A 24,249-nucleotide genomic window follows, 5' to 3' on the forward strand; every position below is an offset into this window, starting at 1 on the left:
CTCCGTCCAACCGCGCGGGCGCTGGGGGCGCCGTCTGTCCCCCGGCCCCTCCAAATAGGCTTCCGTCCTCTGGGTCCCCGTGTGGAAGGGACTGCCTGGGGAAGCGGTGGGCCCCGCCTCGCGGGGGGCCAGCAAGAGGCGTCTGGGCGGCCACCTCGGTGGGGTGGGGTGGGGTGGGGTGGGGTGGCTGTGCGGGGCTGGGCCTGGCGGCCTCCTGCCCCTCCGCGCTGCTGGGCTCCGGCTCGTCTCCCCGGTTCCCCGTGGGGAGTGGCAGAGTGCCCGTCCTGACCGGGCGCTGCTCCGTCTCCCGCAGTTCCGGACCATGCCGCCCGAGGAACACCGGCAGGCGCTGCGCAACCTGGAAAGCCACTACCAGGAGTTCCTGCGCAACAGCCAGGACGCACAGAACTTCCTGCCGGACGACCGGCTGCACATGGAGCGCGAGTACAGCACGTGCACCCAGAAGTACGAGCTCCTGCTGCGCGGCCTGGAGAAAGGTGAAGCCCGGTGTGTGCCCGCCCCTTGCGAGGGGGCAGGCCCCGTGGGTGCCCGGCAGCTCCGGGGGGTGGATGCCGGGGCACCGAGCGAGCTGCGTGGCCACCAGGGCCGGGGAGGCGGGCACCTTGGCCAGCAGCTCCCCCTGCCGGCACCGAGCCGCCCCCCACCTGCCGGCCCGCTGACCCCGGCCTGGCTTTGCGGTCGTCCGCAGGGGAGCAGGAGGAGTCCCTGTGCCGAAACTACATCTCCCAGCTGAAGGACATCCTGCTGCGGCTGGAGGGCTGCGAGTCGCGCACCATCCACAAGATCCGCTCCCCGTTGGACAAAGACCCCGCCAAGGAGTGTGCCCAGCGCATCAGCGACCAGCAGGTGCTGCTCCCGTTCCTGCCCCAGGCCGGACGGCGCCCCCACCCGCGCACCGGGAGCACCTGGGTGCGGGAGCCGCAGCTCGGCGGCCGAGCACCGGCTCCCGGCTGTGGCGTCCCGCAGGCCCGGCCCTCATCCCCGGGCACCCCAAGCCAGGAACCCTGTAGCGCCCTGTACCGCAGAAGCACAGCGGGGCAGCGCTGTGGGGGGGGCCATCTGGGCCGCCCCACTGCCCAGCGCAGGACACCGGTGCAGTGCGAGGGTCCCCGGCAGGTGGCTCTCCAGCCGCCGCCTGGTGCCTGTGGAACCCAGGTCTGCTCCGATCGGTTGGGTGAGTCTGGTAGACTCGCTGGCGGGAAACCCTGCTGCCGTCCAGGAACTACTCCGTTGCCTTCGGGGGCTCGTGGACCGACTGCTCCGTTCCCTCCTCTGGAATTGCCGCAGGGCCGCTGTCGGCCTGACTGGCCTGTAGCTCCCAGGCCGCCCCCGTGCCCCATTTGGCAGCCCTCCCCCCGTTGTCCCTTGCACGTCACACCCTCGGTCCCACGGGGCCGGTGACTGGCAGCCAGCCCGCCTGCCCGGGGTGTCAGGCAGGGCTCCTTCCTGCTGCAGCTGGGGGTGCGCAGAAGGGGCCCCCACCACGAGCCCCGGGTCCCGCCCCGCCCCGCCCCCGGCACAGGCTCGCCCCTGCAGCCGTCGCGGGGCCGGCGGGGCTCACCGCCGCCCTCCACGCTTCCCCTAGCGGATCCACCTGGAGCTGGAAGGCATCAAGGAGAGCCTGGGCCAGGTGAGCGCCAAGACCGAGCAGGTCCTGGCGCAGCCCGAGCAGGCCGGCTCCGCGCCCCTGCTGCACTCGGAGCTGGACCTCACGCTGCAGAAGATGGACCAGGTGCAGGGCCTCTCCAGCATCTACCTGGAGAAGTAAGTGCCCCGCGGCCCGCCGTCTGGGGGCTCTTGGGCCGGGCGGTCGGAGCGGGCGGTCTTCCTGGGGCTTCTGGCCCTGCCCCTTGACTTGCGCCTGCCAGGTGCCGGGGCTCCCTGCCTCCGGGTGCCTGGCCTGCTTGCGCCAGCCCGCGGCTCAGGGTTTTCCCCTCTCTGCTTCCTGCTCTTAACTGCGCGCATTTATTCCTCCCTCTGCTTTTACTTGATGCATTTTGACACGTTCCGTGCAATGTACTGCTTGGCGTCATAATTGTGACTTTAAATTTTGTTCGCTTTAGCAAACTGGTAGAGAGCTGCTGTGGTTGGGGCGCCCTGAGCATGCCCCCCTCGAGCACCTTGCCTGCGGGCATTGGCTTCCTGCCCCCCCCCCCCCCGTGTCCGGGGGGCAGGCGGCCCCCCGGGCCCCCGCTGAGCCTGGCACAGGGCCACAGGCCCCTTGCCACCAGTGGCCGCTTCCAGTCCTGCTCCTGGGCTCACCACGGGGCACCGGATGGTAGGTGGGACGGTGCTGGGAGAGAGGCCTGTGGGTCCGATTCAGCTCCTGGCCTCTCCCGACGTCAAGCGAGGGCAACCAAAGTGACCCAGGGCTTGGAGACCCTGCCCTGCGAGGAGAGTCTGAGGGAACCGGGCATGTTCAGCCTTGGGAAGAGAAGGCTGAGGGGGGCATGAGATCCCTCTAGAAGTCCCTCCAAGGCTGTCACAGAGAGGATGGCCAAGATCCTCTTGCTGACGCCAGAGTGCCGGACGCGGAAGAATCCATTCAACAATTGTAACAGGTTAAGATTCAGGCTAGAGATCAGGGAAAGCTTCCTCGCTGTCAGAGCAATGCGGCTGTGGGACCAGCAGCCTGAGAGGTGGGGGGCTCTCCCACACTGGGGGCCTTCAAGGCGAAACTGGGCCTTGAAGCCCTCCAAGTGGGACGGTGCGCCTGGGTGTCCTGCACCAGCAGAGGCCTGGGCCGAACGGCCCTCTGGCCCCTTTGGACCCTCCTCCATGTGCCCCCCCACAGGCTGAAGACCATCAGTCTGGTCATCCGGAGCACGCAGGGGGCTGAGGAGCTGCTCCAGAGCTACGAGGCGCAGCTGAAGGACGTGCAGACGGTGCCCGCGGACCTCCAGGCCCTCGAGGCGACCAAGGCAGAGCTGAAGGTGCCCGGCAGAGGGCAGGACCGGATGCCGGCGGGGGGGGGGGGGGGCGGAGCAGAGGAGCGGCTGGGCCTCGGGGGGGAGGCCCCCCAGAGGCCAGGGTCCCCTGACCGGAGCCCCCCATCCCGCAGAAGCTGCGTGGGCAGGTGGAGGGGCACCAGCCGCTCTTCAGCACCCTGGAGGCCGACCTGGGCAAGGCCAGCGAGGTGAACGAGCGCATGGTACGGGGCCACAGCGAGAGGGACCTGGACCTGGACCGGTACCACGAGCGCGTGCACACCCTGCTGGAGCGCTGGCAGGCCGTCCTGACCCAGATTGACATGCGCCAGCGCGAGCTGGACCAGCTGGGCCGCCAGCTGCGCTACTACCGCGAGAGCTACGACCGGCTCATCCGGTGGATCCGCGAGGCCCGGCAGCGCCAGGAGGCTCTGCAGGCCGTGCCCGTCACCAGCAGCGAGGGCGTCCGCGAGCAGCTCCTGCAGCAGAAGGTGAGGGCCCCGGGGCCGGCCGCTCCGCGCCGCTGGGCGCTCCTCCTCGGCCCCGCTCGGCGGGCACACGCAGCCTCCCGCCCGGGCGAAGGGGCTGGAGGGCCCTGCCCCGGCCCCCTGGCCTCGGCTCCCACCCAGCTTGTCCTGCCCCCGGCCCCGTGCCGCTCGACGGCTGCCCGCAAGAGAGACGCGCCAGTGCGCCTCCCCCCACCTTCAGAGGCGAGCCCACGGGGAAGGCGCTAGAACGGGGCAGGGAGCTGGCCGGCAAAGGCCCGGCGAGCCACACGCCTGTGACCCGTCCCCCGGCTCCGTCGGCCTGGGCGGAAGGGGTGGCTGGCGGCCCCCCGGCACAGCAGAGGGAGCTCCCGCAGCCCAGTTCGCAGATCACTGTGCCGGAGGCGCTTTGCTTCCCTCGTGGCCGGGGATGGGGGCTTCCCAGCTCTGCTGAGCCGTCACTGGTCTGTGTCCCCAGAAACTGCTGGAGGAGTGTGAGCAGAACCGGGCCCAGGTGGAGGAGTGCCAGCGCTTTGCCAAGCAGTACATCGACGCCATCAAGGTGAGCCGCGGGGGCAGAGGGAGGGCGTGTGCGGGGGTGGGGGGTCGCCCGCCCTGTGGGGGGTGCTGCCGGCTTTGGTCCCAGCAGCTTGTCTTTCCCAGGACTACGAACTGCAGCTGGTGACCTACAAGGCCCAGGTGGAGCCGGCCGCGTCTCCCGCGAAGAAGCCCAAAGTCCAGTCTGCCTCGGACAGCATCATCCAGGAGGTGGGGGCCACGGGGGCCCGGGGGCCTGGCGGCAGCAGCACCGCAGTGGGGCTGGTGTTCCGGGCGGAAAGGGGTGGCTGGAGGAGGGCTCTGACATGGGGCGGGGAGGGCTAAGGGCCGCTCTGGCGCCCGCCCGGCAGTCTCCCGAAGGGGGCCGGGCCGGTGCTCGGAGGCGGCTGGTCCTGGCGCAGTGGCACCAGTGGCAGGCACCCGGCCCGCTCTGCCCGTGAGCCCCCCGTGGCCGCCAGGGGGATGGGGCCGGTGCCGCTGGGGCCCTCGCTCCCAGTCCCGCTGCGGGCTGCCGGGGGGGGGAGGCCTGGTGCCGCGGGGGCGCCTGGCCCGGGAGGCCCCCCGGAGTGGTGACGCCCCGCTTTGGCCCTGCAGTACGTGGACCTGCGGACGCAGTACAGCGAGCTGGCCACGCTGACCAGCCAGTACATCCGCTTCATCACGGAGACCCTCCGGCGGCTGGAGCAGGAGGAGGTAGGCTGGCGGCTGCCAGACAGGGGCTGGGGCCCGCACGGCTTGGTCGCATCCCTCGCCCCCGGCCCACAGCTGCTCGAAGCGCCCCCCGGGCTGCCGCCTCACCTCACTAATGCTGGCCCTGGACGCGCCCCGCCACGCTCCGGCCCGGGCACAGCCCTCCTGCGACCCGCGGGCCGGGGGACTCTGCCGGCCCGGCGGGAGAGGGCGCTTCCCCGAGACACGCTTCTCCCGGCCCCACCGCGCCTGCCCCTGCCCCGTGTCCCCGCGGGGCCGCCCCCCCGCAGCTCTGCCTGCCTGCTCCTCCGCCGCGCTCTGGCCGGGTGACCTTTCTAACTCTTGGTTTCTGCCCTCCGGAAGTTGAGCCGCTTTGCCAGCGCTTTGTCTTGGGGCGTGTGTGGTGGTGGGGATCGCGTGGAGGGTTAATGCCAGCAGGACTCGCGTGCCGTCTCCAGGTACTCCCGCACTCTGTGCATGCTCTCCCGCTTCCATCCCTCCTCCTCGCTGCAGCCTGCTGCCCCCCCCCGGTCCCCCGCGTGCCCCCCGTCAGGCCACGGCAGAGTCGGCTACGGGCCCGGCAGGCGCGAAGGCTCAGAGGGGAGGGCGGAAGGGGTGCTGGGGCGGGTCCTCTGGGGGACGGGGGGCCTTGCTCTGGCCGGCCTCAGCCGTCGCCCTTCCTGCCCCGTGTCACCTGGCCGCCTCCTGGAGGCAGCTTCCCGGCTTCCACTGGTGCGGGGTGTGCTTTGCGCATGCGCCCCAGGCGGCCAGCTGGGCCTTCCCTGGGCACCTCTCCGGGCCCTGCCTCCTGCCCCGGAAAAGGGGCCGGCCTGGGCGGCACCCGCCTGCCCCCGCCTTGCCCCGTGGACTCGCTCGCGCCTTCGCTCCCGTTCCCGGAGGACGGGCCTTTCCTGCCGCCGCCACGGTTTCTCCGGTGATGGTTCTGCCACGGTTTGCGCCGCGCATGGTGGAGGTGCTCCAGCTGCTCCCATCTCGTGGGTCCTGCTTGTTGTCGGCTTGTCCTTCTCCATCCCCCCTCCCCCCTCCCCTCCCCTCCCCTCACTGTCTTTCCATCCGCCATCCTTGGTTCGTGGGTCATCCTGCTTCCTTGCCCGCCAGGCTCAACAAGAGGCGTGAGCACCGCCTCCTCCTGGCTGCCACACGTCTTCCCAGAGCCTCCTGGGAAGGCCCCCGGCCCGCCGCCCCGGCCCCTCGCCCGCCTCGCTTGCGCCAACCCGTCTCTTGTGATCTTTCTCTCTCTCCCCTCTCCCCCCCGCCCTGCCCCCCTAGAAAGCCGCAGAGAAACTGAAGGCGGAGGAGCAGGAGCGCCTGGCCGAGGTGGAGGCGCAGCTGGAGAAGCAGAGGCAGTTGGCGGCGGCCCACGCCCAGGCCAAGGCGCAGGCGGAAAAGGAGGCCCAGGAGCTGCAGCGGCGCATGCAGGAGGAGGTCAGCCGGCGGCAGCTGGTGGCCGTGGACGCCGAGCAGCAGAAGCAGAACATCCAGCAGGAGCTGGCGCAGGTCAAGGTCAGCTCGGACCTGCAGATCCAGGCCAAGCTCAAGCTGATCGAGGAGGCCGAGCTCAGCCGCCGGAAGGTGGAGGAGGAGATCCGCGTCATCCGCCTGCAGCTGGACTCCACGGAGCAGCAGCGGGCCGGGGCAGAGGAGGAGCTGTGGGCGCTGCGGGCCCGCGCCGAGGAGGCCGAGCGCCAGAAGAAGCTGGCCCAGGAGGAGGCTGAGCGCCTGCGCCGGCAGGTGAAGGAGGAGGCGCAGAGGAAGCGGGAGGCCGAGGAGGAGGTGCGGCGCAAGGTGCAGGCCGAGCAGCAGGCGGCCCGGGAGAAGCAGAAGGCCCTGGAGGACCTGCAGCAGCTGCGCCTGCAGGCCGAGGAGGCGGAGCGCAGGATGCGGCAGGCCGAGCTGGAGAAGGAGCGGCAGCTGCAGGTGGCCCAGGAGGCGGCCCAGAAGAGCGCCGAGGCCGACCTGCAGAGCCGGCGCCTGTCCTTCGCGGAGAAGACGGCCCAGCTGGAGCTCTCCCTGCAGCAGGAGCACCTGACCGTCACCCACCTGCAGGAGGAGGCCGAGCGGCTGAAGAGGCAGCAGCTGGAGGCCGAGCAGTCCAGGGAGGAGGCGGAGAGGGAGGTGGAGAAGTGGCGCCAGAAGGCCAACGAGGCCCTGCGGCTGCGGCTGCAGGCGGAGGAGGTGGCCCACAAGAAGTCCCTGGCGCAGGAGGAGGCCGAGAAGCAGAAGGAGGATGCCGAGCGGGAGGCGCGGAAGCGCGGCAAGGCCGAGGCAGCCGCCCTGCGCCAGAAGGAGCTGGCCGAGGAGGAGCTGGAGAAGCAGCGGAAGCTGGCCGAGGGGACGGCCCAGCAGAAGCTGCTGGCTGAGCAGGAGCTCATCCGCCTGAAGGCGGAGATGGAGAACGGCGAGCAGCAGCGCCTGCTGCTGGAGGAGGAGCTCTTCCGCCTCAAGAACGACGTGAGCGAGGCTATCCAGAAGCGGACGGAGCTGCAGGAGGAGCTGGCCAAGCTGCGCACCGAGATGGAGCTCCTGCTGCAGAGCAAGGCCAAGGCGGAGGAGGAGTCCCGCTCCACCAGCGAGAAGTCCAAGCAGATGCTGGAGGCCGAGGCCAGCAAGCTGCGGGAGCTGGCCGAGGAGGCGGCGCGGCTGCGGGCCCTCTCGGAGGAGGCCAAGCGGCAGCGGCAGCTGGCCGAGGAGGAGGCTGCCCGGCAGCGGGCGGAGGCCGAGCGGATCCTCAAGGAGAAGCTGGCGGCCATCAACGAGGCCTCGCGGCTGAAAGCGGAGGCCGAGATCGCCCTCAAGGAGAAGGAGGCGGAGAACGAGCGCCTGCGCCGGCTGGCCGAGGACGAGGCCTACCAGCGGCGGCTGCTGGAGGAGCAGGCGGCTCAGCACAAGCAGGACATCGAGGAGAAGATCGCCCAGCTGCGCAAGTCCTCGGAAAACGAGCTGGAGAGGCAGAAGAGCATCGTGGATGACACACTGAAGCAGCGGCGCGTCGTCGAGGAGGAGATCCGCCTGCTCAAGGCCAACTTTGAAAAGGCCTCGCTGGGCAAGACGGAGCTGGAGCTGGAGCTGGGCAAGATCAGGCAGAACGCCGAGGAGACCCAGCGCAGCAAGGAGCAGGCGGAGCAGGAGGCGGAGAGGCTGCGCCAGGCGGCCCTGGAGGAGGAGGGCCGCCGCAAGGAGGCCGAGGCCAAGGTCAGGAAGATCCTGGCCGCGGAGCAGGAGGCTGCCCAGCAGCGCAAGGCGGCCCTGGAGGAGGTGGAGCGCCTGAAGGCCAAGGTGGAGGAGGCCCGGAGGCAGAAGGAGCTGGCCGAGCGTGAGTCCGAGAGGCAGATCCAGCTGGCCCAGGAGGCGGCCCAGAAGCGGCTGGCTGCCGAGGAGAAGGCCCACCTGGCCGCCGTGCAGCAGAAGGAGCAGGAGCTGCTGCAGACCCGGCAGCAGGAGCAGAGCGCCCTGGACAGGCTGCGCGAGGAGGCGGAGCAGGCCAGGCGGGCTGCCGAGGAGGCCGAGCTGGCCCGCGTCCGGGCGGAGCAGGATGCGGCCCTGTCCCGGCAGCGGGTGGAGGAAGCCGAGCGCAGGAAGCAGCGCGCGGAGGAGGAGGCCCAGGCCAAGGCCAGGGCACAGGAGGATGCGGAGAAGCTGCGGAAGGAGGCCGAGCTGGAGGCGGCCAAGCGGGCTCAGGCGGAGCAGGCCGCCCTCCAGCAGAAGCAGCTGGCAGACGCCGAGATGGAGAAACACAAGAAGTTCGCCGAGCAGACGCTGCGGCAGAAGGCCCAGGTGGAGCAGGAGCTGGCCAAGGTCAAGCTGCAGCTGGAGCAGACGGACCACCAGAAGAGCATCCTGGAGGAAGAGCAGCGGCGGCTGAAGGAGGAGGTGACCGAAGCCATGAAGCAGAAGGCCCAGGTGGAGGAGGAGCTGTTCAAGGTGAGGATCCAGATGGAGGAGCTGCTCAAGCTGAAGACCCGCATCGAGGAGGAGAACAGGGCGCTGATCCTGAAGGACAAGGACAACACGCAGAAGCTGCTGGCCGAGGAGGCCGAGAAGATGAAGCAAGTGGCGGAGGAAGCTGCCCGGCTGAGTGTGGAGGCCCAGGAGGCGGCCCGCATGCGGGCACTGGCCGAGGAGGACCTGGCCCAGCAGCGGGCCCTGGCGGAGAAGGTGGTGAAGGAGAAGATGCAGGCCGTCCAGGAGGCGACCCGCCTGAAGGCCGAGGCGGAGGCGCTGCAGAAGCAGAAGGACCTCGCCCAGGAGCAGGCCAAGCGGCTCCAGGAGGACAAGGAGCAGATGCAGCAGCGGCTGGTGGAGGAGACGGAAGGCTTCCAGAAGACGCTGGAGGCAGAGCGCAGGCGGCAGCTGGAGATCAGCGCGGACGCCGAGCGCCTGAAGGTGCAAGTCACCGAGCTGAGCCTGGCCCAGGCCAAGGCCGAGGAGGAGGCCAAGCGGTTCAAGAGGCAGGCCGAGGAGATCAGCCAGAAGCTGCACCAGACGGAGCTGTCCACCCAGGAGAAGATGACGCTGGTTCACACGCTGGAGATCCAGAGGCAGCAGAGCGACCAGGACGCAGAGAAGCTAAGGAGAGCCATCGCGGAGCTGGAGCAGGAGAAGGCCAAGCTGAAGCAGGAGGCGCTGGCGCTGCAGCGAAAGGCAGAGGAGGTACCACGCGGAGGGGGCCCCTTGCCCTGCCCAGCCCAGCCACCCAGGGGCCTTCTCGGGGCCCGAGGAAGCCGGCCCCGTCGGCACGCGGCGCGGCCCCACCTGTCCCCCGGGGCGGCTGGGCGCATGTTGGGGGCGAGCGGGGGGCCGTCGGGGCACGTGAGGGTCCCAGCAGGTTGTTCTCCGTGCGCCAGTCAGTGTTGGCCAGCAGGGTGCCGAGGGGCACCACACCGCTTCCTGGGTCCCCGGCGGGGTCCAGTGCCGGAGGCGGGGAGACGCTCCTCAGCAGTGGAGGGCCCGCACGGGCGCCTGCGCCTCGGACACCTCCCGCAGCCAGGTCCGCTCGCTCGGATGCAGAGGCGCCCGGGCGGCCGTTGCCGGCTTGTGCTTGTGGGCCCGCGAGCGGAAGCGTCACGTGACGGCAGCCCGGCGGCTGCCCTGCGGAAGCCGTGCCTGTGGCGCAGGCGGAGCGGCTGAGGCTCCGGGCGCGGGAGAGGCGCCCCTGAGCGATGCCCGAAGCGTCTGCTCCGCGCCCCCGCAGGGCGAGGCGGGCCCCGAGGCCGGCCCTTTGCGCCTGCGGAAGGGCGCGTGGCCCGAAGCCGTCGTGGGGGGGCCAGGGAGGGATGTGCCGAGGGGGCCCGGGCCGGGGGCTGTGAGCCGAGGGGGCCCCGGAGGCTCTGGCCCGAGCCGGCAGACTCGTTGCCCCCAAAGGCCAGCGAAGCGCAGCACCGGGACGCCCTGCCCAGGGGTGGCGCAAGGTAAGCGACTGAGTGTGGCCCAAGTGGCCGCCAGCCCGGGGGAGCCCCTCCGGGACCCCGAGAGCCACGGCCGGCATCTCGGCTGGGCGCTCCCCCGCCCGGCCGTGCTGCAGCCGAAGGAGCATGCTCCTGCTTCGGAGGCGCCCGGCCAGCGGCCTTTTAAGGCTGCGGGGACCCCGTGCGTGGCTCCTTCCCAAGACCCAGCCTCGGAGAGCCGCAGCAGGCCCCCTTGGGCGGGGGGTGGGGGACACTGCCCAGTCAGTCGCCCACAGGCCGGGGGCTGGAGCAGCGTGGGTCCCTTCGAGGGGGGCTGGGCCGGGCCGCTGGCCTGGGGGGCCCGGCCTGCCCCCGCGGCTCTCGCCCGGCTGCAGGTGGGAGGGGGAGCGCCGGTGGCCTGCCCTGGTGCCAGGCCCCACTGCAGGTGGGACGCAAGCATGGGGCGGGGGGGGCACTCGCTCCCTGGCCTGCTGGTCTCTCTCCGCTTCGCACGCAGGAAGCCGTTCAAGACGAGGGTCCGCTGCGCACTCTCACCTGGCCTCCTAAGAGAGATCAGTCGCCATGGGGGGGTGCAGGGGAGAGGCCAAGAAGAGGGGTGCGTTCCTTCCTCAGAAATCTCACGCTCGAGTGGCGCGTAGTTGGGCCGTTCGTCCCCTGCTCCTTGCAAGCGGATCAGGACACAGGCCCGACTGAGAGGCTTCATCAGGTTGAGGCTAGGCAGCTCTGTGGTGCTCTAGCGGAACACTGCGGCCATTGATAGCGCAGGTGACCAGCGCAGGTGGAGCCACAGGTGATCGGAGTAGGGCGGAGCCAGGGAGGTCCCCGAGCCCAGCCCGCTGCTGGAGTCGAGCGCTGGTTCTGGGGAGATGCCGTTTCATGAGGAGAGGCTGGTTCCAAACAGGTTACTCCCATCTTGAAAACCGGTCTTGGCCCGTCCTCCTGGAGAAAGCCACCCTGGCTGCAGCGCCTGGGCCGAGTGTCCTGCAAGGGGTCTGGTGGATGCCTGCCCCCCCAACGGGAGTCCCTCTGCCTGCTGCGCCCCGCCCCTTTAACTCGCATGCCGCCCCAACAGCTCCCCAAGCGCCCCGTTCCGCTGGTGACGGCCGTTTTTGTTTTCTTCATCCAGATGGAGACGGCGCAGAAGGAGCAGTTGCGCCAGGAGACTCACATGCTTCAGCAGACCTTCCTGACGGAGAAGGATGTTCTCCTGGAGAAGGAGCGGTTCGTTGAGGAGGAGAAGGCCAAGCTGGAGAAGCTCTTCCAGGATGAGGTTAAGAAAGCCAAGAACCTGAAGGCGGAGCAGGAGCACCAGCAGAAGCAGATGGAGCAGGAGAAGCAGCGGCTGAGGGCGATCCTGGAGGATGCGAAGCAGAAGCAGGCCGAGGCTGAGGAGAACGTCCGCCGGAAGCAGGAGGAGCTGCAGCAGCTGGAGGAGCAGCGGCAGCTGCAGGAGAAGCTTCTCGCGGAGGAAAACCAGAAGCTCAGGGAGAAGCTGGAGCGCCTGCAAGAGGAGCAGAGGGCTGCGCTAGCACAGACCCGGGAGATCATGATCCAGACGGATGAGCCGCCCCAGGAGGAGGCCGTCCCGGCCAGGCGAGTGTCCCAGCTGAAGGCGATGCCCAACGGCGAGGACGTGACGGACCACATTTCTCAGAATGGGGAGCCGGAGCTGGCGTTTAAGGGCATCCGGCAGAAAGTGCCGGCCGAGAAGCTGGCGGAGGCCGGCATCCTGAGCCAGGAGCACCTGGAGAAGCTGGGGAAGGGCCTGGTGAGCGTGGAGGAGCTCTCCCAGCGGGCAGACATCCAGGCGTACCTGCAGGGCACAAGCAGCATCGCCGGCCTCCTGGTTCAGCCCGCCAACAAGCGGGTGAGCATCTACGAGGCCATGCAGCAGCGCCTGCTCAGCCCAGGCACAGCCCTCATCCTGCTGGAGGCCCAGGCCGCTTCCGGCTTCATCATCGACCCCGTGAGGAACAAGAGGCTGTCCGTCAGCGAGGCGGTGAAGGAGGGCGTGGTGGGGCCGGAGCTGCATGGCAAGCTGCTCTCCGCCGAGCGGGCGGTGACCGGGTACACCGACCCCTACACCGAGGAGAAGATCTCCCTGTTCCAGGCCATGAGCAAGGACCTCATCGTGAAGGACCACGGCATCCGGCTGCTGGAGGCCCAGGTCGCCACGGGGGGCATCATCGACCCCATCAACAGCCACCGCCTGCCCGTCGACGCGGCCTGCAAGCGGGGCTACTTGGACGAAGAGATGCGGCAGGTCCTCTCCGACCCCTCGGATGACACCAAGGGCTTCTTCGACCCCAACACCCAGGAGAACCTGACCTACCTGCAGCTGCTGCAGAGGTGTGTGACGGATCCGGAGACTGGCCTCGCCTTCCTTCCACTGGCGGACACAGCAGCCAAAGGGAGGGAGCTGGTCTACACCGACCGGGAGGCCCGCGACGTCTTCCAGAAGGCCACTGTGTCCGCCCCCTTCGGCAGGTTCAAAGGGAAGACGGTGACCATCTGGGAAATCATCAACTCGGAGTATTTCACGGAGGAGCAGCGGCGCGACCTCCTGCGCCAGTACAAGACCGGGAAGATCACGGTGGAGAAGATCATCAAGGTCATCATCACGGTGGTGGAGGAGAGCGAGAAGAAGAGCCAGCTTTGCTTCGAGGGGCTCCGGGCTCCCGTTCCAGCGGCCGAGCTGCTGGAGAGCAGAATCCTCAGCAAGGACCTCTACAACCAGCTGCAGCAGGGGAAGAAGACGGTGCAAGATGTCGCCGGCACGGATCCCATCCGGGCGTACCTGAAGGGCAGCACTGCCATCGCTGGCGTTGTGTTGGAGGCCACCGGCCAGAAGGTCTCATTCCACGAGGCCTTGCAGCAAAACCTCCTGAGGCCAGAGACCGCCCTCGCGCTGCTGGAGGCCCAGGCTGGCTCCGGGTACATCCTCGACCCGCTGCGGAATGAGGCGCTCCCTGTGGACGAAGCGGTCAGGGCTGGAATCGTTGGGCCCGAGCTGCACGAGAAGCTGCTGTCCGCAGAGAAGGCCGTGACTGGCTACCGGGACCCCTACACGGGCCAGGTGGTCTCCCTCTTCCAGGCCCTGCAGAAGGGCCTCCTGCCCAGGGAGGCCGGGGTCCGCCTGCTGGACGCTCAGCTCTCCACCGGGGGCATCATTGACCCTGTGCACAGCCACCGCCTCCCCCTCGACGTTGCTTGCAGGCGGGGCTGCTTCAGTGAAGAGCTGGGCAAGGCCTTGTCTGTCCCCGAGGACGACGTCAAGCTGTACTATGACCCCAACGCCCAGGAGAGTGTGACCTACGCTCAGCTGCGGAGGCGGTGCCGCGCAGACAAGCCAGCAGGCCCCCTCTTGCTCCCGCTCTCCAGCGAGGCCATCCAGCGCCATCAGGAGGAGGTCTACTCGGATAGCCAGGCCAGGGACTCCCTGGACAAAGCTACCGTGGAAGTCCCAGCTGGCAGCTTGAAGGGCAAGTCGGTCACGATCTGGGAGCTGATCCATTCCGAGTACTTGACCGAAGAGCAGCGGCGAGAGCTGATCCGGCAGTACAAATCCGGGAAGGTCACCATCGAGAGGGTCATCAAGATCATCATCACCATCATCGAAGAGACCGAGACCAAAAAGCAGGAGAAGCTGACCTTCAGCGGCCTCCGCGCCCCGGTGCCCGCCAGCGAGCTGCTGGAGTCCAGGATCATTAGCAAGACCCAGCACGAGCAGCTCCTGGTGGGCAAGAAGTCCGTGAAAGACCTCTCTGAGGTGGACACCGTGCGGAGGTACCTGCAGGGCAGCGGCTGCATCGCGGGGGTGTTTGTGGAGGAGGCCAGAGAGAAACTGAGCATCTACGAGGCGATGAAGCAGAACCTGCTGCTGCCCAGCACGGCCACGCTCCTCCTGGAAGCTCAGGCCGCCACGGGATTCATGGTCGATCCCGTGAGGAACAGGAAGCTGTACGTCCACGAAGCAGTGAAGGCCGGCCTGGTGGGACCAGAGCTGCACGAGAAGCTGCTGTCCGCCGAGAAGGCCGTGACCGGGTACAGGGACCCTTTCTCCGGAAACACCATTTCCCTTTTCGAAGCTATGAAGAAGGGGCTCATCCTCAGGGAACATGCCACTCGCCTGCTGGAGGCCCAGATCGCCACGGGGGGCATCATCGACCCTGTGCACAGCCACCGGGTCCCCGTGGAGGTGGCCTACCAGCGGGGCTACGTGGACAAAGCACTGAACCGGGCCCTCTCGGACCCCACCGATGACACCAAGGGCTTCTTTGACCCCAATACCAAAGAGAATCTGAGCTACCTGCAGCTGAAGGAGAGGTGTGTTGAGGACCCGGAGACCGGCCTCTACCTCCTGCCCCTGAAGCAGCCCGAGAGGCCCACTGTGGTGGAGACCACCCAGGTGTACACCGAGGCCGAGACCAAGAAGGTCTTTGAGGAGACCCAGATCGACATTCCAGTGGGGGATAAGGCTGGCTCCTCCATGTCGCTGTGGGAGATCATGCACTCGGATCTCATCCCTGAGGACCAGCGCAAGAGGCTGATGGAAGAGTTCCGCTCCGGCAGTGTGACAAAGGAGCGCATGATCATCATCATCATCGAGATCATAGAGAAAACGGAGATCATCCGGCAGCAGGACCGTACCTCCTACGACTACGTCAGGCGGCGGATCACTGCCGACGACCTCTACGAGGCCCGGATCATCTCGCTGGAGGTCTACAACGCACTGAAGCAAGGCACCAAGACCATCCGCGAGCTCCTGGATATGGAGGCTGTCTGGAGGCACCTCTACGGCACGGGCTGTGTGGCCGGCATCTACGTTCCGTCCAGCAAGCAGAAGCTCAGCGTCTATCAGGCCCTGAAGAAAGGACTAATCAGCCCGGAAGTGGCTCGGTCCCTGCTGGAAGCCCAGGCTGCCACTGGCTTCATCGTTGACCCCACCAAGAATGAGATGCTGACTGTGGATGAGGCCGTCCGGAAAGGGATTGTGGGCCCAGAAATGCATGACCGCCTCTTGTCTGCTGAGAGAGCAGTGACTGGGTATCGGGACCCCTACAGCGAGCAGAAGATCTCGCTCTTCCAGGCCATGAAGAAGGACCTCATTCCTCCCGAAGAAGCCCTGAGGCTGCTGGATGCTCAGCTGGCCACAGGGGGCATAGTGGACCCGCATCTGGGCTTCCACCTGCCCTTAGAAATTGCCTATCAGCGTGGCTACTTCAACAGGGAGACCTACGAGCGGCTATCTGAGCCCAGTGAGGTGCGCAGCTACGTGGACCCCTCCACGGAGGAGAAGCTCAGCTACGCCCAGATCCTCAAGCGATGCAAGAAGGACGAGAACACCGGCTGCCTCCTGCTACCGCTCAGCGACACCCGCAAGCTGACGTTCAGGGGCCTGAGGAAGCAGATCTCTGTGGAGGAGCTGGTGCGCTCCCAGGTCATGGATGAGGCGACGGCCCAGCGGCTCCAAGAGGGCTTGACCTCTGTGGAGGAAGTCACGAAACACCTGCAGAAGTTCCTGGAGGGCACCAGCTGCATCGCAGGGGTCTACGTGGACTCCAGCAAGGAGAGGCTGTCCGTGTACCAGGCCATGAAGAAGGGCATCATCCGCCCGGGCACAGCCTTCGAGCTCCTCGAGGCCCAGGCTGCCACGGGGTATGTCGTCGACCCCATCCGAGGCCTCAAGCTGACTGTGGAAGAGGCGGTGCGCATGGGCATCGTCGGTCCGGAGTTCAAGGACAAGCTGCTCTCGGCAGAGAGGGCCGTGACGGGCTACAAAGACCCCTATTCGGGCAAGCTGATCTCCCTCTTCCAGGCCATGAAGAAGGGGCTGATCCTGAAAGACCACGGCATCCGCCTGCTCGAGGCCCAGATTGCCACCGGGGGCATCATCGATCCAGAGGAGAGCCATCGCCTGCCGGTCGAAGTGGCCTACAAGAGAGGCCTGTTCGATGAGGAAATGAACGAGATCCTGCTCGACCCGAGTGACGACACCAAAGGGTTCTTCGACCCAAACACAGAGGAGAACCTGACCTACCTGCAGCTGATGGAGAGGTGCATCACTGACCCCGAGACCGGCCTTTGCCTCCTGCCCCTGAAGGAGAAGAAGCGGGAGAGGAAGACGTCTTCCAAGTCCTCTGTCCGCAAGCGCAGGGTGGTGATCGTCGACCCGGAGACGGGGAAGGAGATGTCTGTGTACGAGGCTTACCGCAAGGGCCTCATCGACCACCAGACCTACCTGGAGCTCTCGGAACAGGAGTGCGAGTGGGAAGAGATCACCATCTCCTCCTCCGACGGGGTGGTGAAGTCCATGATCATTGACCGGCGGTCAGGGCGGCAGTACGATATCGATGATGCCATCGCGAAGGGACTGATAGACCAGTCTGCCCTGGACCAGTACCGCTCGGGCTCCTTGTCCATCACGGAGTTCGCGGACATGCTGTCCGGCAACGTCAGCGGATTCCGGTCGAGGTCTTCCTCCGTTGGCTCCTCCTCTTCCTACCCCGTGAGCCCAGCCCATGTGAGGGCACAGCTGACCTCTTGGAGTGACCCCACCGAAGAGACGGGGCCCGTCGCAGGCATCCTGGACACCGACACCCTGGAGAAGGTCTCCATCACGGAAGCCATGCATCGCAACCTGGTCGACAACATCACCGGCCAGCGGCTGCTGGAGGCCCAGGCCTGCACCGGCGGGATTGTTGACCCCAGCTCCGGGGAGCGGTTCTCCGTCGCGGATGCCGTCAACAAGGGCCTGGTCGACAAGATCATGGTGGACAGAATCAACCTCGCACAGAAGGCCTTCCACGGCTTCGAGGACCCGCGAACCAAGACCAAGATGTCTGCCGCACAGGCCCTGAAGAAAGGCTGGCTGTACTACGAGGCTGGCCAGCGCTTCCTGGAGGTGCAGTACCTGACGGGCGGGCTGATCGAGCCGGACGCGGCCGGACGCGTCTCCCTGGAAGAGGCCGTGCAGAAGGGCACCATCGATGCGCGCACCGCGCAGAAGCTCCGGGACGTGAGCGCATACTCCAAGTACCTGACCTGCCCCAAGACCAAGCTCAAGATCTCGTACAAGGACGCGATGGACAGGAGCATGGTGGAAGAAGGCACGGGCCTGCGCCTCCTGGAGGCCTCCTCGCAGTCCAGCAAGGGCTACTACAGCCCCTACAACGTCAGCGGCTCCGGCTCCACCTCCGGCTCTCGCTCGGGCTCCCGAACCGGCTCCAGGTCGGGCTCCCGGCGGGGGAGCTTCGACGCGACGGGCTCGGGCTTCTCCATGTCCTTCTCCTCCTCCTCCTACAGCTCATCCAGTTACGGCCGCAGATACGGGTTGGGCGCCGGCAGCAGCCCCAGGGAAGCGGCGCCCGGCGGTGCCCGGACGCACCCCGAGGGGGACTGCAGGCGGGAGGAGCACCAGGCGTGCCCGGACCCACCTGGGAAGCAGCTGACCGTGGCGTGACAGCCCCCGGCCTCGCACACTCGAGAGAAGCTCTGCATTTATCCTGCGCTGCATGTGAGAAGCTACTGGCTAACCTTGCCTTCATCACTACTCGATTTATTCTGATTGCTGTTACTACTATTTTATAAAATTTAAAACACACTTTCCTTCCAAAGCAGTGCCTAAAGTTTAACCAAAAACAAAAAGCCCTAGACTAATATATTAATATATATATATGACTCTTCTGGCAGTATTTGTATATTGAGAGAAAGTGAGCGTGCACTTCCGCCCCACCGCCGCTCCGTGGCGCCACCCACCGGCAGAGCAGGCTGGCTGGCCACGTGCCAGCGCCCCCCGGCAGAAGCCGCCCACCCTCCCCACAAGCGACGCCTCCCCAAGCGGCCCCCCAGCCTGCAAGACGGCCCCAGGCCAGGCCTCCCTCCGCCACCCGCACCGCACGCTCCACTTCCAGCCACTGAGGAAGGGACTTGCCCGACGACAGGGCGCCAGGCTGCCCCACGGCTCCCCCACTGCAGCCGCCGGCTCCCCGCACCATTGCCGGACCGCTTTTCCTCGCTGGCCCTCGCCAGCACGACCCGGAGAAACTGCTCTCTGCTCCGCAGCTGTTCCTCGGCGGCCTCCCCTCGACCGCGTGGACGGCCACGCTCAGACCGTAAGTGCGCGATGGTGCCCCCCGCCAGCCCAGAGGCCACTGCCCCATGGAGGAGCTCGCCCGCCTCTCGCCGCGTCTGCACTCCTCGCCCCGAGCTCATCGCTTTTGGCTCCGCTGCGCCCACCCCCCGCTCGGCCCGCCTGGCGCGCCGCTTTCCCTGCTCGGCCCGTGGGAGGCATGTGCCCCCGCCCACTGCTTTCCGTGCGCAGCGCCCTGCTCAGCCCGCCGTCGCGTGTATCTGGGAAGCGCCCGTCCGAGGCCGGCCCCACGGCGGGGAAGAGCTGGCCGGCAAGCCGCAGAACCGGCCCGCCCCGCAGGGCCCCAGCAGCGCCCCTCAAAGCGCCCCGGCCCCCGCTCGGGGCACACGGACCCCTCTGCAGGGGGATGCCCCACGGTGCTACTGCCAAGGCCATGAGGTTCCCGCCACGGGCCACGTCCGCGGGCGGTCACAAGATGGATGCAGTCTCGCGGAGGGGCCACGTCCACCCGAGGCCTCTCCTCTCCCGTTTCTTCAGAATAATGTGTGTGCTTTCTCTCAGACATTTTCTCCTAGTCCCGCCCAAGACGGGCCCCGGTCGCTGGAAGAGCTGCTGGGCTGGTTTTCCGACATCAGCGAGGCCTGGTTCGGCTCCGGAGGAGGCCCAGGCACAGCTGCGCCGCTGTGCCCACCCAGCAAGGTAACTCGAGGGCACCGTGACTCGCGCCTGCTTTCGGCAGCACAGGTGGGGCTGCGACTCTCCAGGAGCTGCAGAGATGAGTGCGGGCACACTGGGGGCCCGGGAGCGGAGCGCCACTGAGCCGGGGCACGCACGGCGTTCCCCGCTTCTTCGTGGCACCGGTTGCTCCCCCTCACACCTGCCGGCGGCCACTGTGCACCTCCGCGGCTCCCGGGGATGGCCTGGGGGGCTTTGGGCCAGTCGTGGCTGGCAGCACTGGTGCCCCCCGCTCCACGATGGGCCTGCCTGGGGGCCGGGCAGGGGCAAGCAGACACCGGGGAGCAGGCGCACCCAGGTCGGCCGCGGCACCCTGCCTCGGCCAGACGGCGTCATCTCCATGTCTCATCCCATCCTCTCTCTCTCTCTCCACTCTGTTCTAGCGTTGCTGGATGTCCATTTCAACCTCCTTCCCAGTTGCCGTGTGGATCTCGTGCCCGGTCTTGGGGGAAGTGGGACAGCGCTGAGCAGTTGGGCAGCCCCCCTGCCCTTCGCAGCCCCGTGGAGCACGCCGGCCAGTGGGGGGGGGCGGGGGCTGGCAGTCACCCGGGGCCGTCCGCTTGGCGCCCCTGAGCATTCTCACTGCGGCTCCTCGGGAGCCCTCCGGAGGGGGCGCGTGCCAGGCATGCCTAGGGAGAGTGGCTGGGCTGCAGACCCCCGGAAGCGCTGGGGCCCGGCTGTGCCGCAGCCCGGCTGCCAGACCGAGGCTCCGCCGCCACCTCCTGCCTGTCCTGCCCCTCAGGCGTCGGGCCGCGTCTTCCGTGCCTGCTGCGGGTGCAGGTGGGGGCCGTGCCGGACAAGGGTCGGCCTCCTTGGCTCCCTGTGAGCTGCGCACTGACGTGCCCCCCGCCCTCTGTGAGCAAAGAGGTGCCCTGCAGCACCCCCCCCCGGCCCTCGGGGCCGTTCCCCCCCCCCCCCCTGCCCCCCCCCCCCCCCCCCCCTGTCCCCCGCCCCCCCTCCCCCCCCTCCCTCCCTCCCTCCCTCCCTCCCCGGCATCTGTCGTGACCGCCTTCTCTCATTATCCAGCTGTCGCTCCGCTTTGCGCGCTGCATGGGCTCTGGCATGGGTGCCCGGCTTTGGGCGGCCGCTGGCTCCCTCCCTGCTCTCCGGTGCCCGGAACTAACTGAGCTTCCCTCTGCCTGCCCCTGCTCGCCTCGCCTCGCCGCGGGAGCTCTTGCCTCTCGGGGCTCATCTCTGGATGTGGGGCAGGTGCAACACTAAACCACAACTTGTAAATACCACGAAGTGTTTGTACAAACGGGCCGTATGGAGCCGTGGCCTCTCCGCCAGGAGGGGGCAGTAAAGAGATTCCTTGACGTGGCTGTGCGTGATTTCTTTGGAATGGCCCGGCCGCCCCGTGTCCCTCTGGCTCGGTTTTGTGCCTGCCACGGGCACACGGCTGCCGGGGTGGCCAGAAGGGAGGGCCGGCTGCTGTCCTGCTGCTTCTGGTGGGGGTGTCCCCCTGGGCCACCGAAGGGGCGCTGCAGGGCCTTGTGCCGGGTCTGGAAGTCGCTGCCAGTGCTGAGGGGGGGCGAGGAGGGGAGGAAGGGGAAGCAGGGGGGTGAGAGAGGAGAAGCGCCTGGGGACAGCCCCTTTGAAACGGCCCCTCAAAGCTGACTTAGTGCCTCTCTGGGGAAGCAGCCTCCGGACCCCCGAAGAGACCTGAAGGGATGGCAGCCCATCTCCTCCCGCCAGGGCAGTGCTGTGTCGGTGTGGGGCAGGGAGTGAGGCGTTCCCTGCATCCAGCACCCCCCCTGCCAGAAGCTCAAGGGCCTCCAGCCCATGGCTGCTTTGGGCCTGGGAGCCAGTGAGGGTCCAGGCGGGCCGGGCTCTTTCTGCAAAGGCCCCCCCCACAGAACAGGCAGAGCATGATCCTCGGTGCCCGCTGAGCTGCCTCTGGCAGTGGCCGCCCTCCAGGCGCTTGCGGACGGCCCGGCCTGCCTCCACAGAGCCCGTTCTGCCTCTGCCACGCCAAGGCCGAGCCTGGCCCATTCGGGGGAGAGAGGCGCCCTGGCCCGGGGGATCCCCCCGCCCCGGCCCACTGCGGCGCGCCTGCCCTGCGGAGGGGTGGCACACGCAGGGCCGCTCGGGCGTTCTGGCCTGGGAGCTGCCCATTTGCCCCCGCGGCCACCCAGGAGAGCTCTCGGGCCACAGCTGTGGCCACCGCCATTGTACCATGGCGGCGACAGCCGAGGCACTTCGGAGCCCTCTTGCGGAAAGGCGCAATGAGTGTTTGCTCCGTCCGCACGCCATGCGCACCGTCTGCTCCGTGGCCGAGCCCTTCCGCCCGCAGGGAGAGTGCCCCGTGCGCAGGAAAGCGCAGCGTGTGTTGCGCAAGGCCAGAGCAGGGCTGCGCTCACCTGCCGCCCTGTGGGAGGGTCAGTGAGGCTCCACCGGGTGCCGGCTCGCTCGTGGCCGTGAGCAGGAGCGGAAGAGGCGCGGGCCAGTCTTCCGGTGGGCTGCCCACCGAGGGTCCTCCTAGACCAGGCCGGTGAGGGGCACCCCTTGGACCGTCTGCCCCAGAATGGCAGGGGTGCGATCCTGCCTGGGAGCTCAGCAGCCCGCCTGCCTGCCGGCCATGTGCCACACGCAAGGGATGGCCCATTCCCCAAGCCGCATTTTGTCCCCGTTCACAGTGGCCTGTTTGTTTCCCTTTGCCTGTGTCTTTGCTGAAGGTTTTTATAAACCATTTGCTGTACAAAAGAGTTAAAAATCATCTAAAATCAGAATATGTCTACACTCATGCCAATAGGGCAATTAACACTCAATTAGAGCAAAATATAACCTACAATAAGAATAAATGGTAATAATACATAGTACAAAGGTAAAAACCGATTCACAAAGTGCCGGTGACCCTATAGAGAAAAGCCAACAAAGCAAGCCAGCGGGGACCTCCTGGGCCATCTAGTCTGACCCCAGTCTGACCGGCAGCTCATGCCGTCTGTCCTTGAACACCCTCACCGACGGGGCCTCAACCACCTCCCGTGCGAGCCCATTCCACATCCTTGGGGTCCTGCTCGCCTCAGTACTTCCTGACATCTCGCATGAAATCGGTTCCTTGAGCTCTGCTCTACTGGAACGCATCCTGTCCTCACCCCGGGGTGAACAGATCAGAACGCTCTGTGTGTGACATCCCTTCCCTTGCTGTGCGTCCTGGGATCCCCTCGGCGTCTACTCCAGGCCAAAAGACCCCCAAGCTCATCCCATGGCATCCTCCATAATCTGGCTACCCTCCCCGTGGCCCTGCACCGAACTGACTCTAGCCACACGAAATTGAATAGCAGTGTTTAACAACTGGAACACCAGGAAAACGCAAAGGGATGGACCTGGCGCCAGAACCGAGTCGGGTCAAGGCGCGTCCCTCACGGCCACCTCCTTGCCTCTTCTGAAGGTGCTTTCCAGAGAAGGACCTCGTGGTTGGCCTTCGGGTCCAGGCAGCTGCATACGGGGAGAGGCACTCCTTGAGACGTCCAGGCCCCAAGTCGCAGGGCTTCATACGTTAGTGTGGGCGCCTTGAAGCGAGCCCCGACTTCAGCCAACCGGTGGCAGTGCGACCCACACAGGGCAGCGCTTGCGGGGTCTGCCTGCCCAGCGCTGCCAACAGGTGGGCTGCCCCCCTTGGTCTCGGCACCATTTTCAAGGGCAGCCCCACATAAAGTGCATTACAGTCGACTGAACATGAAGTGACCCGAGTATGGATCGCCATCGCTGGTTCTGCCGGGCCAGGCGGGGGCGTAGTTGGTAGATCAGGCAAAGTTGATGGAAGGTGCTCTTGGCCACGGATGCCACCGGAGACCCCAGGGGCAATTGTGGGTCCGGGAGCACCCCAAGCGCCACACTCTGCCCTTCAGGTGGAGTGCAACCCCGTCCAGGACAACCCCCCGGCCTGAGCCTCCACCTTCGCAATGGCACCTCTGTCTTGTTGGGGTTCAGGGTCAGCTTGATGGCCTCCGTCCAGCCCATCCCTCCTGCCATTCGGTTCAGAACCATCCCGGCCACACCTGCCAGCAAGAGGCAGGATGTTTCAGCCCAAACCTGGTGGCCGCTCGGTGGCTTCATGCAGATGCCACACGGCACGGGGCAGGGGCCGGAGCCCTGGGCCATCCCATGATGCAGGGGACTGAGGCCAGCCCCCCCCCCCCCCCCCGGAATCGGCCAGTCAAGCAGGAACAGAAGCACTGGTCTTCACTCCCGACCCACTTGGCCCATCCTGAAGGACATGGTGGCCGATGGTATCGAAAGCCGCTGAGCAGTCCAGGAGAACCAACAGGGACCCCCCCCCCGCCTTCTCCAGCGAGTCACGCCGCAGGGGGGCAAGGCAGTTCCCTTTCCAAAGCCAGGCCTGCAGGCCGACACGAGTGGATCAAGGGGCCCGTTCCCTCCAAGCGTGCCTGGAGCTCCCAGCCGCCACCTGCTTGAGCACCCTGCCCCGAGGGAGCGCTGGCCACCAGCCTGTGGTGGTGGATGCCCCCTGGGCCCAGGCCGGCCTTCCTCAGCAGAGGCCTGATCACGGCTGGCATGGGACCAGTCCCTCCTTCAGAAAGGCCTCTGCCCGGCTGGACCCAGGACTCTGGCTCTGGGGAGCAGCCACGCGGGGCAGGGGTCGAGGGTGCAGGTGGCCGGCAAGCTCGTCCAAGCCCCTCATTCACGTCGCTGGTCCTCGGCGACCGAGACTCGGCACACCTGTGCCGAAGGGGCCCAGCCAAATGAGTCCAGTCCATGCCGCCTCGGAGTGGCTTTATGGTCAAAGCGCTATGCCAGCTTGCCACGGAGGGCCACCAAGGGTTCTGCCAGGTCCTCCTCGGGGCCCACATGAAAAAGGCCACGAGCCACTTGAAATGGCTCCACCGCACAGCGCCGCGAGAGCATGCTGCTCCTGGAGGAGACGGCTGTCCGTGCCCCCTTCCCTGCCGCAGAGCAGCCTCCATACCGAGCCCCTGCTCACGCTCGGCCACATTCGGCCCAAGCACCCCTCCGCTGCGCTCCGCCGTCCCCCCGGCCGCTTCACTGCTCGCAGTTCTGCTGCACACCGTGTAGCTGCGTGGGCTCTGCGCGTGGGCAGGGGCGCTTGGTGCAAGGCGTCAGCTGCCTGGGCCAGTTCCCTGTTCCACGTGGTGACCTGGGCTTAGCAGGAGTGCCACCCCGATCGGCCCGGAAAGCTCCCAGGGCCCTTTGGAACCCCCCCGCAGCCACCCCCCAGAGCCATCGCCCTGAGGGTGGGCCATCCAGTGGGTCTGAGCCTTACGAGGAGAGGAGACCGTCTGGCCGTGACAGCCCTTCCCTCTTCCGTCGGTCCCCCTGGGGGCGGCTCTCCT

General features: G+C 67.4%; 1 protein-coding gene across 10 annotated transcripts in view; it reads left to right on the forward strand.

Moving 5' to 3' along the window:
- PLEC (plectin) overlaps window positions 1-20,250 on the forward strand; it is a 79,470-nt gene extending 59,220 nt beyond the window's left edge. For all 10 annotated transcript variants that reach the window (XM_044453289.1, XM_044453290.1, XM_044453292.1 and 7 more), the window contains 12 exons: window positions 314-497; window positions 710-867; window positions 1,607-1,785; window positions 2,816-2,954; window positions 3,083-3,439; window positions 3,912-3,995; window positions 4,097-4,201; window positions 4,586-4,684; window positions 5,972-9,352; window positions 11,234-18,221; window positions 18,761-18,898; window positions 19,318-20,250. In XM_044453289.1, the coding sequence (XP_044309224.1) occupies window positions 314-497; window positions 710-867; window positions 1,607-1,785; window positions 2,816-2,954; window positions 3,083-3,439; window positions 3,912-3,995; window positions 4,097-4,201; window positions 4,586-4,684; window positions 5,972-9,352; window positions 11,234-17,569 (11,022 nt within the window). In that variant the 3' untranslated portion in view covers window positions 17,570-18,221; window positions 18,761-18,898; window positions 19,318-20,250. The remainder of the gene's footprint in view (window positions 1-313; window positions 498-709; window positions 868-1,606; window positions 1,786-2,815; window positions 2,955-3,082; window positions 3,440-3,911; window positions 3,996-4,096; window positions 4,202-4,585; window positions 4,685-5,971; window positions 9,353-11,233; window positions 18,222-18,760; window positions 18,899-19,317) is intronic.
- Window positions 20,251-24,249: the final 3,999 nt, after the last annotated feature.

This window comes from Varanus komodoensis, unplaced genomic scaffold (assembly GCF_004798865.1).
Source record: "Varanus komodoensis strain SLA01 unplaced genomic scaffold, ASM479886v1 scaffold78, whole genome shotgun sequence".
In the NCBI taxonomy this organism is placed as follows: domain Eukaryota; kingdom Metazoa; phylum Chordata; class Lepidosauria; order Squamata; family Varanidae; genus Varanus; species Varanus komodoensis.